Below are 14,835 nucleotides of genomic sequence, written 5' to 3'. Positions count from 1 at the left end.
CACTATGCCCCTACAGTGTCTAAGCAAAACCTTAGACATTGTAAGTGCAGGGTAGCCATAAGAGTATATGGTCTGGGAGTCTGTCATGCACGAACTCCACAGCACCATAATGGCTACACTGAAAACTGTGAAGTTTGGTATCAAACTTCTCAGCACAATAAATGCACACTGAAGCCAGTGTACATTTTATTGTAACATACACCCCAGAGGGCACCTTAGAGGTGCCCCCTGAAACCTTAACCGACTATCCGTGTAGGCTGACTGGTTTTAGCAGCCTGCCACACACCAGACATGTTGCTGGCCACATGGGGAGAGTGCCTTTGTCACTATGTGGCTAGTAACAAAGCCTGTACTGGGTGGAGGTGCTTCTCACCTCCCCATGCAGGAACTGTAACACCTGGCGGTGAGCCTCAAAGGCTCACCCCCTTTGTTACAGCACCCCAGGGCACTCCAGCTAGTGGAGTTGCCCCCGCCCCCTCCGGTCACGGCCCCACTTTTGGCGGCAAGGCCGGAGGAGATAATGAGAAAAACAAGGAGGAGTCACTGGCCAGTCAGGACAGCCCCTAAGGTGTCCTGAGCTGAGGTGACTCTAACTTTTAGAAATCCTCCATCTTGCAGCTGGAGGATTCCCCCAATAGGATTAGGGATGTGCCCCCCTCCCCTCAGGGAGGAGGCACAAAGAGGGTGTAGCCACCCTCAGGGCTAGTAGCCATTGGCTACTAACCCCCCAGACCTAAACACACCCCTAAATTGAGTATTTAGGGGCTCCTAGAACCTAACAAAGTAGATTCCTGCAACCTAAGAAGAAGAGGACTGCTGAACTGAAAAACCTGCAGGGAAGACGGAGACACCAACTGCTTTGGCCCCAGCTCTACCGGCCTGTCTCCCCCCTTCTAAAGACACTGCTCCAGCGACGCGTTCCAAGGGTCCAGCAACCTCTGAAGCCTCAGAGGACTACCCTGCATCTAGAAGGACCAAGAACTCCCGAGGACAGCGGCTCTGTTCCCCAAAGACTGCAACTTTGCAACAAAGGAGCAACTTTGAAACAACACACGTTTCCCGCCGGAAGCGTGAGACTTTGCACTCTGCAACCGACACCCCCGGCTCGACTTGTGGAGAACAAACACCACAGGGAGGACTCCCCGGGGACTACGAGACCGTGAGTAGCCAGAGTTGACCCCCCCTGAGCCCCCACAGCGACGCCTGCAGAGGGAATCCCGAGGCTCCCCCTGACCGCGACTGCCTGCTTCAAAGACCCGATGCCTGGTAAAGACTCTGCACCCGCAGCCCCCAGGACCTGAAGGATCCGCCCTCCAGTGCAGGAGCGACCCCCAGGTGGCCCTCTCCCTTGCCCAGGTGGTGGCTACCCCGAGGAGCCCCCCCCCCCCCCCCTCCCCTTGCCTGCCTGCATCGCTGAAGAGACCCCTTGGTCTCCCATTGATTTCTATTGCGAACCCGATGCTTGGTTGCACACTGCACCCGGCCGCCCCCGTGCTGCTGAGGATGTACTTTCTGTGTGGACTTGTGTCCACCCCCCCGGTGCCCTACAAAACCCCCCTGGTCTACCCTCCGAAGACGCGGGTACTTACCTGCTGGCAGACTGGAACCGGGGCACCCCCTTCTCCATTGGAGCCTATGTGTTTTGGGCACCACTTTGACCTCTGCACCTGACCGGCCTTGAGCTGCTGGTGTGGTAACTTTGGGGTTCCTCTAAACCCCCAACAATGGGCTACCTTGGACCCAAACTTGAACCCCGTAGGTGGTTTACTTACCTGAAAAAACTAACAAACACTTACCTCCCCCAGGAACTGTTGAAAATTGCACTGTCTAGTTTTAAAATAGCTATATGTCATTTATGTGAAAACTGTATATGCTATTTTGCTAATTCAAAGTTCCTACATGAAATACCTTTCAATTGAAGTATTACTTGTAAATCTTGAACCTGTGGTTCTTAAAATAAACTAAGAAAATATATTTTTCCATACAAAAACCTATTGGCCTGGAATTGTCTCTGAGTGTGTGTTCCTCATTTATTGCCTGTGTGTGTACAACAAATGCTTAACACTACCCTCTGATAAGCCTACTGCTCGACCACACTACCACAAAATAGAGCATTAGAATTATCTCTTTTTGCCACTATCTTACCTCTAAGGGGAACCCTTGGACTCTGTGCATGCTATTTCTTACTTTGAAATAGTACATACAGAGCCAACTTCCTACAGGTCCTTATTATTTTCTATTATTTTACTGTTTGCTATTGCTATCTTTGCTAATCCCTGACTTCTAATGTGTTTATAATAGTGTGTTTCCTCACCTCCTAGTTGAAGTATTGCCTATACATTATTTTAGTAATTGTCTTACCATGATAAAGTACCTTTATTTTAGAAATACGGTGTGGCCCTTTTATGTGTGTAAGTGACATGTGACTACAGTGGCATTGCATATGCTTTGCATGTCTCCTTTATAAGTATTGGCTGCTCATCCACAGCTACCTCTAAAGAGCCCTGTCTTCCAAGGCACTGCCTACACCTCACTAATAGGGGACATCTGGGTCTGAGATAAGGTGATAACACTATAGGTGCTCACCGCACACCAGGCCATATTCCTACAGCAACTCTATACGACGCATGCAGAGTCGACTGAGGGCGTGCAGGGGTATTGCAAAAGGAAAAATCTCTGGATCCAGCCTAACGCCTGGGGGAAATTCTCAAGTGAGGAATCTGCAACTAGAAGTCTCTATCAGATACAATTTTCAGAATAGGAGTGCTCCTGTCAATTTTACATCACTGAAGTCATAGGGACTGTGGAAAATGTAAGTATCACACAAAGAATAAGTGTAGCAAATGTGCCACCCCATTCAACAGGAGAGTGGTAAGAGTGTGGGATGTACCTGGTAGTGGATTTGGGTGCAGATTGTTAAAAATATAAATGACTTTTAACAACTACACATTTTCCTTTGAAATGGCCAAATTTGCACTGACATGAGCTCTACTGATAAAACCATAGGGCACAAACAATATGTGAAAATCGGGTTTCAAAAAATACTTTTCATTTGGACATGAGCAGGTAACTTGTCTTTATTTGTTTTCAACCTATAAAAAATGTTGTTTTCATCATATTTCATAATAAAAGTTGACGTTCAGAGTTGAAATATTTGTATTGTGTTGAATGTTAGAAAAAAACTGACATCCAGCAACCTTTTATTTCACACTCTGTACCCCAGCTAGACTGTCAAATATTTCACCTTGCAAAGTGCACTAACTGCAGTTACAGAAAAAAAAAAAAGAAACACCAATCCTCATGTTAAAATTTATAAGCATCAGGTTGTCTAAAGACATAGCCTGACACTTGACCTCTTTTTGAACGCACCACAAATGTGTCAAGGTACAAACAAGGTTTAGAGGCATTGTTATTGCTCATTCACCTCTCAAACTTAGCATGGTTATTTTGAGGGTGCCTCAGCACCCCTGCACCACTACTTCCAGCACCTACGCATCTGAGGGTGCGGACAAGCATATGAAAGAAAATTGTCCGTGCGCATGTGTGTCAATTAATAGAGTAGTCTTCTTCACTTCCGAAGCAGAATGACATCAGTGTGGTGGCATACAGTGCCGTCTACCAGTGTGTAGGAGCACTTTTTTGGATTTGTGATCCAGTCTGGCATCCGGGGATATTACCAAGGTGAGGAATCGACAGAGTATCCACAGAACAGTGCGTAACTGAAGGTAAGTAACTTGTTCCTTATTCCTTCTTCACCAAATCCTCAAAACGTACTGAAAGATCTGCTCCCATTCTGATACCTTCCAAGATTGTGGTGCCTCTTAGCTGCCTTTAAGTCACAGAGCAGTTTTTTTTCTTTAATTGTGGTGGTTTTTATGTGAGAAGAGTTTACTTTTATTATTTTGTTTTATAGCATGCTGAAAATGGAAGGTTTTGGAGGAACAGGGCAGTGCACCTAGGGTCGGATGCATAAATAAATAAGTAGATAAAAGCTGTGGCATAGGTGTAGGCAGTATTGGGTGTATTCTCAATATCATTAAGGTTTTTAACTTGGGTATTAAATATTTTTAAAAGGATTTGATATAAATGAGCAATCAAGATCTTAAATATTATAAAGAGAACGTGATGTAAATGAGCAACTGTGATTGACTGTTCAAGTATCTTACTGTCACAGGACTGGTAATAAAGGTATATTGTCCATTGGTTATTTGAGACTGGTGATTGATTTTGGAATTCTTGACTCTGCACCACTTCAAATTTGAATTGTCAGTGACCCTCAAAAGGGTTTTGTTTGTGCGTCTGTTTTCTTTAACATGAATATTCCAAAATTAAACAGTAGATCACTTGGGGTGTGTGGTACTCCTTGTTTTGATGTATCGTGTGACATGGTGATCTTGTCTCATACCCCTGTTAAGCTCCAGCATTCTGTTAATGCACTTGCAAGCTAGTAACATTTGATGAATATAAAGCTCATTTAAGTTGAAATGATGATACTCTGGATCTCAGTTTAGTCACTTGGCTTTATTTAGACATGACCTTTGATTCTTTGCTGACCAAAAAGAAGCATTTGGAATCAGTTTCTGTGAAATTGACAGACACCACAAAAGTTTGGTGGGATTTGGAATTCGTTTTTGGTAGCTGTAATTATGAAGCTGTTAATGTATTCAGACAAGAGTAAAGTTTCCCCAATAATGTTCAAATGGAGCTGCAGGTTTAGGTTGGCAATGTGTGAAAGATAGTTTAAAGCTGAAAGATCTGATTGTGATTGTTAATCTCCTGGAGACTGGTGACTACCTAGTATGGCCTTGTGGTTTGAAATGTGGTGCTGATTGGTCTGTCATTCTATTAATGGTTTGGAGGACTATTTCAGTTGCAGAACCGGTTATGTTTAACCCAGCATAGAATTGCAGTTAATAATTCTGAAAACTGGTCTGGGAAAATATTTGTAAGAGTAAGTCTAGGGTTGGACCTAGAACTTGGCTTCACTTACACAGTCAATTCCACGAAGCAATTTCAAAGTTGTTTGCTCAAGTGAATGCAGCTTATTCCGAAATAGTCACAAAATAAAATAAAACTTTGAAGACGGTATGTGAGCCATTGTAAATGTTTGGTCTTAAATTTTCCTAATTATAGCTTCCTTTTTAATGATTGAAGAAGCATATATTAATGCCATTAGTCAGAGAAGTTATTGTTGATTCAGTAAAATCAATTTGGAAAATATGCATTATATAATTTTACTACACCCCATTTTTTTTTTTATAAATCTCACTTTTTGTACCAAAGATCTGAGTTTAGAACAATATTCTTTCCCCATGTACCTGACCTGTTGTTCTGTGGCCCCAGTAATATGCTAAATCTTTTCATTATTAATTGATTCAGTTCTGAGGTTGTTGCTGAAAAAAGGTTATTTTTAAACTAACCCTGATGGTATATTCTTATGTGTAATTTTTCTAATGACATTTTGGTGATATATTTTTTCTATTAATTAATACATTGTGTTGTAATGATCTAGCTTGTATAGTTTTATACAATTTTCTGATACCGATTGCATATTATATGTTTAAATATTTGTGCAGCTGATTTAGAAATTAATTCAGTTTTATAGGCTTTATTTGAAACCGGCATTTAAAACTTAAATATCAGTGATCACGTAAGCACCCATTCTAGAATTAGATTACTCTTTACTCTGAAAGTCAAAAATGATTTACATCTTGGCAGGCATTACTGACTAGAATTTTATTGGAAACCTGTTAAAGGTGCTGCCATTACGTTTTGTGCAAGTATGCAAGAACCCCCTACTTTGATAACTTTTAAACTTTCACCAGAAAACAATCTCCTATCAGAGAACTGCTGTTTGATGTAAGGCTCAACCACTTTGCGTTGAACGATCTTTTTGACGTTGAAGCTTATAGAATGTACACATTTTTTGATCACCTGATATATAATCATTTAGGCCCTCATTATGATTTCAGTGGTCTTTTCACAAGACTGCCAAAGCCACGGGCTGGCGGTCTTCCGACCACTATATTACGAGTACTTAAGGATTTCTGCCACAGTTTGGGTGAAAATGCTCCAGTAGTCGTGCTAGCGGTCAAAGGCAGAGGGGCGGTTCCACCACTGGCCATGCCCCGCCATAAGGACTCTGCAGCCCTATTACGACCTGCAATACGGCCTGGTAGTGTCCTGATGGCAGTGCGCTGCCAGTGGTGGAAGCGCCTGTTCCTGTTCCCTGACGGACTACCTCCTCGTCAGACAAGGTAAGTCGATAGTCTGACAGGGGAGGGGGGTGGGAGGGTGGAGGGTGTTGTGAGTGTTGTCTGCATGTGTGAATGTCAGTGTGTGTGTGTGTGTGTGTGTGTGTGTGTGAATGCGTGTATGATTGTTGAAGTGAGTGCGTGTTGGAATGTTTGTGTGAATGCATGTATGTATGCGTGTGAGTGAATACATGTATGTTAGTGTTGGTGAATGAGTGTATGCTGGGTGCGTGTGTGTGTATGCGGGCAGGTGGTGCTGTTTTGGAAGGGGGTGCTGGTATGGAAGGGAGGGTGTGGGGAGGGGGAGTGGCGGGTATTGGGATTGCAGGGGGGGGGGGGCATTGGGGGAGTCACCTGCCAGTGACAGGAAATAGATTTCCTGTCACTGATAGCCTTTCCGTCAGGTTTTCGTGGCAGTGCTACTGCCACGGAAGCCCTAGCGGAAAGCCGATTCTTTATACCGCCGGCAGTCTTCAGTGGACCGCTGGGTCGGAGATCCTCATCTATGGCTAATCAAACGCCTTGGGGGGTTCAAGCGGGTATGTACACTCATAATGTGTCGGTCTTCACCGCCGGCCTGTCACCAGTGAGTCCACCACTGCAGCCCTGGCGATCTTCGAACCGCCAGGGTCATAATGAGGGCCGTAGTCTCTTGTCCTCAGCCACGGACTGTTAACTTCTAAAGAATAGACCCATGTGCACCCTACTCGCCAGATGGATGGCTTAGGCCTCATTAATATTTATTGAGTCTTGTCTAGTGACTCCCTTCAAGATTGAGTTTGAGCTCAGAGGAAATCTCTCTCTCTCTCACATACACTAATGCAATATGCATACATTCTGTGACACTCATGCTTTCTGATCCACACTCATTCTGACATGCAAAAGGAAAACCAAGGGACTGTGCCTAACTGACTGTTCACTATATCTCTCCCACTGTAGGGCAGTGAAGATCTACACCCCTGGGCGCAAGGAACAAGGGGAGCCCATGACACCACGTCGGACTCCTGCCCGGTTTGGTCTGTAAACATGCTGATTTTTGCTGCTTGGGCTCAAAGTGAGATTCCCTCCTACCTGCTTCCGTGACATTGTGGGAATCTTGGCACTTTATATGGGAAGCCCTCTGAAGAGACATACGTGAACCCTGAAGAGACACAGTGACCAAGTACAAGGAGATACAGCATTGGGATTTTTCCTACATCTCTTGCTGTTGTTTCGTAACAGCCAACAAAGTTCTGATGACTTCTTGCCTGCAATTCCCTTAACATTCCACACAAGGGATTTTGGTGATAATTCTGTGTGTTCATCTTGCCAGGCAAAAGCGACAGGCTTTCTGCTTCCTACGGTGAACCAATGGACTAAATTCTGCTACATATATTTTCGTCAGAGAGAAGCTGTTCCATGAAGGTATTGCTGACAGTATGATGACGTTTCGGTGGCTGGATGTCAGTTAAATGTGTAAAAAATCAATGAATCTTTAAAGTGTCCGCACGATGCAGCAGAGAGAATTGGATGAAAATGTAGACATCCCAGCCATATGAACTCATAATAAGAGTTAACAGTGAGCTGTCCAGGCTCGGAAAATGACCACTCTTCCAAGCTTTTCCAGCATTTCAGGCTCTGGTCTAGGGATGTAGAAATCAAATCTGCCAGGCTCAGGCACTAGAATGTGAAAGTCTTAACTCTGCCCTCATTGTGGTGGTAGGTTCTGGGATCTGCAGTCTTCCACTCCTGGGTCCCCGTGTGAGAGAAATAGTGTGTGAAGTCTTTCAGCAGTAGATCCTGGAATGAGAGATTCAGAATATGTTTGGGTCTCTCCTTGGCCTAGCCTGAGACCGAGCACTGGGATGTCCGGGTTTGACTTTAGCTCCTGAGATGGAGTATAGCAGTCTTGCATTGAAGACCATTTGTTTTCTTTGTGAATGTGTGTGCCCTGTGGCGAGGGCGGTGTCCAACTGTGTTTTCTATTATCTAATTTATGTAAATGCAGATTCTGGCGGGGCTGATATAACTGTATAATATAAGTTCTTTATTTGCCCTACTCAGGTGGAAGCGAAATTGATTTTATTGTTTTTAAAGACTTTATTGTATTTGAAAGCTTTTTTTCCTGGAAACTGAGTAAGGCATGTATAAAAAGGTGATATTTGCCAGACTCTGGTTATCTCATGTCTCGTCTTTGACTCTGAACATCTTGGGATGCAATCTTTTGGTTCAAATGCTTATTGTGTCTAACTTCCAGTCGATATGATATTTTTTTGATAGGCTCAAACATGAACCATAGAGTATCCCTTTTTGCTGGACAGTCTCACACTAGCTTTCCTTTCAAACTTGGGCTATCTCGCAGGCCTATTGGCATAGGCCTTGCAAGTCTCCCTTTTAAATTAACCAAGCTCCTGCTGGCTGGGTTATAGCCAGTTACCTATTGAGAACACATTAAATAGAAGTGCTTGGCATTGAAATTATGGGTATGTGCTGAAAAATTCCTTCTCTCACCGTTTACATTTGAGAATCGTGTGTGATGCAAACGTGTCCCTTGACCCACCTCACTCACACTCAGCAGCCCTTTATCAAGGATGAATGTGTTTGGTTGGACATTTTCTTTTGTGTGGGTTGCGGGTGTGTGTTTTTAATTTATCTTTTTTTTAAAATTTATTACTGATCCTTATACGCAAGTGGTGATACAGATGAACCTTCGTGAGAATTTGCACACACCCACTATAGGTGTGTGCCTTCATTCTGATGGCAAAGGACCCAAAGGGAGAAGTGGGTATGATATGTAAATATTGTTCCACTTACCGTTGGCCATATTCTTCTTTTTGCCTCTTTCGTGCCATATAATTTGTTTGGTATTTACAGTGATGTTCTTTATCTGGTAGAGACTTCTAGTTGCATATTCCTTACCTTTGAATTTTCCCCCAGGCGTCAGACTGGATCCGGAGATTTTTTCTTTGAGCAGTACCCTTGCGTGTCGGTAGGTGGTGTTGGTCGATTCCGTAGGCGTCGTTGGCATCATAGTCGCTGTGATGGCATCAGGAATAGTACATAGATGCCGCCTCAGCGCAGTGACATTGTAGGAAGTTGGCTCTGTATATACTATTTCAAAGTAAGAAATAGTGTGCACAGAGTCCAAGGGTTTCCCTTTGAGGTAAGATAGTGGCAAAATTAGATAATTCTAATTCTCTATTTTGTGGTAGTGTGGTCGAGCAGTAGGCTTATCAGATGGTAGTGTTAAGCATTTGTTGTACACACACAAGCAATAAATGAGGAACACACTCAAAGACTTACTCCAGGCCAATAGGTTTTTTATATTGAAAAATATATTTTCTTAGTTTATTTTAAGAACCACAGATTCAATATTTACAGTAAACACTTTAAATGTAAGGTTCTTCACTTAGATACTTTAGGAACTTTGAACGAAAGCAATATCATATACAGTCTTTGTAAAAATGGCAATAAGCTATTTTCAAAGTGGACACTGCAAAAATCAACAGTTCTTGGGGGAGGTAAGTAAAGGTTAGATTAGGAGGTAAGTAAAACACTTACAAGTCTCAGTTCTGGGGCATAGGCAGCCCACCGTTTGGGGTTCAAGGCAACCGCAAAGTTACCACAGCAGCAGCTCAGGGCCGGTCAGGGGCAGAGGTCAAAGAGGTGCCCAAAAACACATAGGTGCCTATGGAGAACAGGGGTGCTCCGGTTCCAGTCTGCCAGCAGGTCCTGCGTCCTCGGGGGCAGACCAGGGGGGGTTTGTAGAGCACTGGGGGGGACACAAGTAGGCACACAAAACACACCCACAGGGGCGGCTGGGTGCAGTGTGCAAAGCCAGCATCGGGTTTCAGGTAGAAAACAATGGAGGGACCCGGGGGTCACTCTAGCGGTGCAGGCAGGCACAGGGGGGCTTCTCAGGACAGCCACCACCTGGGCAAGGCAGAGGGTGACCTGGGGGTCACTCCTGCGCTGAGGTTCGGTTCCTTCAGGTCCTGGGGGCTGCGGGTGCAGTCTTGGTTCCAGGCGTCGGGTCCCTTGTTAAAGGCAGTCGCAGTCAGGGAGAGCCTCTGGATTCTCTCTGCAGGCATTGCTGTGGAGGCTCAGGGGGTTGTCTCTGGTTACTCACGGGCTTGCAGTCGCCGGGGAGTCCTCCCTGAGGTGTTGGTTCTCTGAATCTCAAGCTGGGGGCGTCGGGTGCAGAGTGTGAAGTCTCATGCTTCGGGCAGGAAAGTTGCTTCTTTGTTGCAAAGAAGTGGCTGGTTTGGAGCAGGGCCGCTGTTCACAGGAGTTTCTTGGTCCTTTAGTCCAGGGCAGTCCTCTGAGGCTTCAGAGGTCGCTGGTCCCTGTCGGATGCGTTGCTCTTGCAGGTTTTCGAAGTTGGAGACAGGCCGGTAAGGCTGGGGCAAAAGCAGTTGTCGTCTTCCTCCTTCTCTGCAGGCTTGTGGGTCAGCAGTCCTTCAGGTTGCAGGAATCTGATTTCCTGGGATCCGGGGTGCCCCTAAATACTGAATTTAGGGGTGTGTTTAGGTCTGGGAGGGCAGTAGCTAATGGCTACTGTCCTTGAGGGTGGCTACACTCTCTTTGTGCCTCCTCCTGGTGGGGAGGGGGGCACATCCCTAATCCTATTGGGGGAATCCTCCAAACTCAAGATGGAGGATTTCTCAAGGCAGGGGTCACCTCAGCTCAGGACACCTTAGGGCCTTGTTTTTCTCATTATCTCCTCCAGCCAAAAGTGGGGGCAGTGGCCGGAGGGGCGGGCATCTCCACTAGCTGGGATGCCCTGGGGCGCTGTAACAAAAGGGGTGAGCCTTTCAGGCTCACCGCCAGGTGTTAAGGTTTCTGCAGGGGGAGGTGAGAAGCACCTCCACCCAGTACAGGCTTTGTTCCTTGCCATAGAGTGACAAAGGCACACTCCCCATGTGGCCAGCAACATGTCTGGTGTGTGGCAGGCTGGCAGAAACTGGTCAGCCTACACTAGAAGTCGGATAGGTGCCTCTGGGTGTATGTTACAATAAATTGCACACTGGCATCAGTGTGCATTTATTGTGCTGAGAAGTTTGATACCAAACTTCCCAGTTTTCAGTGTAGCCATTATGGAACTGTTGTCATGTTTGACAAACTTCCAGACCATATACTCTTATGGCCACCCTGCACTTACAATGTCTGAGGTTTTGCTTAGGCACTGTAGGGCCATAGGGCTCATGTACATATGCCCTCACCTGTGGTATAGTGCACCCTGCCTTAGGGCTGTAAGGCCTGCTAGAGGGGTGACTTACTATGTGTAGGAAGTTGGCTCTGTATGTGCTATTTCAAAGTAAGGAATAGCATGCACAGAGTCCAAGGGTTCCCCTTAGAGGTAAAATAGTGGTAAAAATAGATAATACTAATGCTCTATTTTGTGGTAGTGTGGTCGAGCAGTAGGCTTATCCAAGGAGTAGTGTTAAGCATTTGTTGTACATACACATAGACAATAAATGAGGTAGACACACTCAGAGACAAATCCAGCCAATAGGTTTTTATATAGAAAAATATCTTTTCTTAGTTTATTTTAAGAACCACAGGTTCAAATTCTACATGTAATAGCTCATTTGAAAGGTATTGCAGGTAAGTACTTTAGGAACTTTAAATCATAAAAATTGCATGTATACTTTTCAAGTTATTGACAAATAGCTGTTTTAAAAGTGGACACTTAGTGCAATTTTCACAGTTCCTAGGGGAGGTAAGTATTTGTTAGTTTTACCAGGTAAGTAAGACACTTACAGGGTTCAGTTCTTGGTCCAAGGTAGCCCACCGTTGGGGGTTCAGAGCAACCCCAAAGTCACCACACCAGCAGCTCAGGGCCGGTCAGGTGCAGAGTTCAAAGTGGTGCCCAAAACACATAGGCTAGAATGGAGAGAAGGGGGTGTCCCGGTTCCGGTCTGCTGGCAGGTAAGTACCCGCGTCTTCGGAGGGCAGACCAGGGGGGGTTTTGTAGGGCACCGGGGGGGACACAAGCCCACACAGAAATTTCACCCTCAGCAGCGCGGGGGCGGCCGGGTGCAGTGTAGAAACAAGCGTCGGGTTTGTAATGGAAGTCAATGGGAGATCTAGGGATCTCTTCAGCGCTGCAGGCAGGCAAGGGGGGGGTTCCTCGGGGAAACCTCCACTTGGTCAAGGGAGAGGGACTCCTGGGGGTCACTCCTCCAGTGAAAGTCCGGTCCTTCAGGTCCTGGGGGCTGCGGGTGCAGGGTCTCTCCCAGGTGTCGGGACTTAGGATTCAAAGAGTCGCGGTCAGGGGAAGCCTCGGGATTCCCTCTGCAGGCGGCGCTGTGGGGGCTCAGGGGGGACAGGTTTTTGTACTCACAGTCTTAGAGTAGTCCTGGGGTCCCTCCTGAGGTGTTGGATCATCACCAGCCGAGTCGGGGTCGCCGGGTGCAGTGTTGCAAGTCTCACGCTTCTTGCGGGGAGCTTGCAGGGTTCTTTAAAGCTGCTGGAAACAAAGTTGCAGCTTTTCTTGGAGCAGGTCCGCTGTCCTCGGGAGTTTCTTGTCTTTTCGAAGCAGGGGCAGTCCTCAGAGGATGTCGAGGTCGCTGGTCCCTTTGGAAGGCGTCGCTGGAGCAGGATCTTTGGAAGGCAGGAGACAGGCCGGTGAGTTTCTGGAGCCAAGGCAGTTGTCGTCTTCTGGTCTTCCTCTGCAGGGGTTTTCAGCTAGGCAGTCCTTCTTCTTGTAGTTGCAGGAATCTAATTTTCTAGGGTTCAGGGTAGCCCTTAAATACTAAATTTAAGGGCGTGTTTAGGTCTGGGGGGTTAGTAGCCAATGGCTACTAGCCCTGAGGGTGGGTACACCCTCTTTGTGCCTCCTCCCAAGGGGAGGGGGTCACAATCCTAACCCTATTGGGGGAATCCTCCATCTGCAAGATGGAGGATTTCTAAAAGTCAGAGTCACCTCAGCTCAGGACACCTTAGGGGCTGTCCTGACTGGCCAGTGACTCCTCCTTGTTGCTTTCTTTGTTCCCTCCAGCCTTGCCGCCAAAAGTGGGGGCCGTGGCCGGAGGGGGCGGGCAACTCCACTAAGCTGGAGTGCCCTGCTGGGCTGTGACAAAGGGGTGAGCCTTTGAGGCTCACCGCCAGGTGTTACAGCTCCTGCCTGGGGGAGGTGTTAGCATCTCCACCCAGTGCAGGCTTTGTTACTGGCCTCAGAGTGACAAAGGCACTCTCCCCATGGGGCCAGCAACATGTCTCTGGTGTGGCAGGCTGCTGGAACTAGTCAGCCTACACAGACAGTCGGTTAAGTTTCAGGGGGCACCTCTAAGGTGCCCTCTGTGGTGTATTTTACAATAAAATGTACACTGGCATCAGTGTGCATTTATTGTGCTGAGAAGTTTGATACCAAACTTCCCAGTTTTCAGTGTAGCCATTATGGTGCTGTGGAGTTCGTGTTTGACAGACTCCCAGACCATATACTCTTATGGCTACCCTGCACTTACAATGTCTAAGGTTTTGTTTAGACACTGTAGGGGTACCATGCTCATGCACTGGTACCCTCACCTATGGTATAGTGCACCCTACCTTAGGGCTGTAAGGCCTGCTAGAGGGGTGTCTTACCTATACTGCATAGGCAGTGAGAGGCTGGCATGGCACCCTGAGGGGAGTGCCATGTCGACTTACTCATTTTGTTCTCACTAGCACACCCAGGCTTGTAAGCAGTGTGTCTGTGCTGAGTGAGGGGTCTCTAGGGTGGCATAAGACATGCTGCAGCCCTTAGAGACCTTCCTTGGCATCAGGGCCCTTGGTACTAGAAGTACCAGTTACAAGGGACTTATCTGAATGCCAGGGTGTGCCAATTGTGGAGACAATGGTACATTTTAGGTGAAGGAACACCGGTGCTGGGGCCTGGTTAGCAGGGTCCCAGCACTCTTCTCAGTCAAGTCAGCATCAGTATCAGGCAAAAAGTGGGGGGTAACTGCAACAGGGAGCCATTTCTTTACACTATGCCACAGGCAGTGTGAGGTTGGCATGGCACTCTGAGGGGAGTGCCATGTTGTCTTAGTCATTTTCTCCCCACCAGCACACACAAGCTGTGAGGCAGTGTGCATGTGCTGAGTGAGGGGTCCCCAGGGTGACATAAGACATGCTGCAGCCCTTACAGACCTTCCCTGACATCAGGGCCCTTGGTGCCAGGGGTACCAGTTACAAGGGACTTACCTGAGTGCTAGGGTTGTGCCAATTGTGGAGCTAAAGGTACAGTTTAGGGGAAGAGCACTGGTGCTGGGGCCTGCTTAGGAGGGTCCCAGCACACTTTCAAATCATAACTTAGCATCAGCAAAGGCAAAAGGTTAGGGGCTAACCATGCCAAGGAGGCATTTCTTTACAGATACCTTTATTGGGAGTTTGTAATTAGTTGACACACAGATCTCTGTTTTTTGGCAACCTATTTCCATAGGAAGTGGCTCTGCGTTTTTGGCGTGGAAAACAATCACAGAAGAAATTTATGTCAGAGTGGGGATTATATGGACTCTGTAGCGACGTCGTCCACCGGATGTAATATCAACTAAGTCACACAACACCCTCTTCTGATGCGCAGAGGTAGTACTAGGAACAAATTTTTGGATCCAGCCTG

General features: G+C 46.6%; 1 protein-coding gene across 3 annotated transcripts in view; it reads left to right on the top strand.

The window, feature by feature from the left end:
- DHX38 (DEAH-box helicase 38) overlaps positions 1-8,403 on the top strand; it is a 1,001,715-nt gene extending 993,312 nt beyond the window's left edge. For all 3 annotated transcript variants that reach the window (XM_069216597.1, XM_069216600.1, XM_069216598.1), the window contains exon 27: positions 7,194-8,403. In XM_069216597.1, coding sequence (XP_069072698.1) covers positions 7,194-7,278 — 85 coding nt within the window. In that variant the 3' untranslated portion in view covers positions 7,279-8,403. The remainder of the gene's footprint in view (positions 1-7,193) is intronic.
- Positions 8,404-14,835: the final 6,432 nt, after the last annotated feature.

Source organism: Pleurodeles waltl, chromosome 12, assembly GCF_031143425.1.
Source record: "Pleurodeles waltl isolate 20211129_DDA chromosome 12, aPleWal1.hap1.20221129, whole genome shotgun sequence".
Classification (NCBI taxonomy): Eukaryota; Metazoa; Chordata; class Amphibia; order Caudata; family Salamandridae; genus Pleurodeles; species Pleurodeles waltl.
The sequence above is the reverse complement of the archived record's forward strand: the minus strand, read 5'-3'. Positions and strand labels throughout refer to the sequence as shown.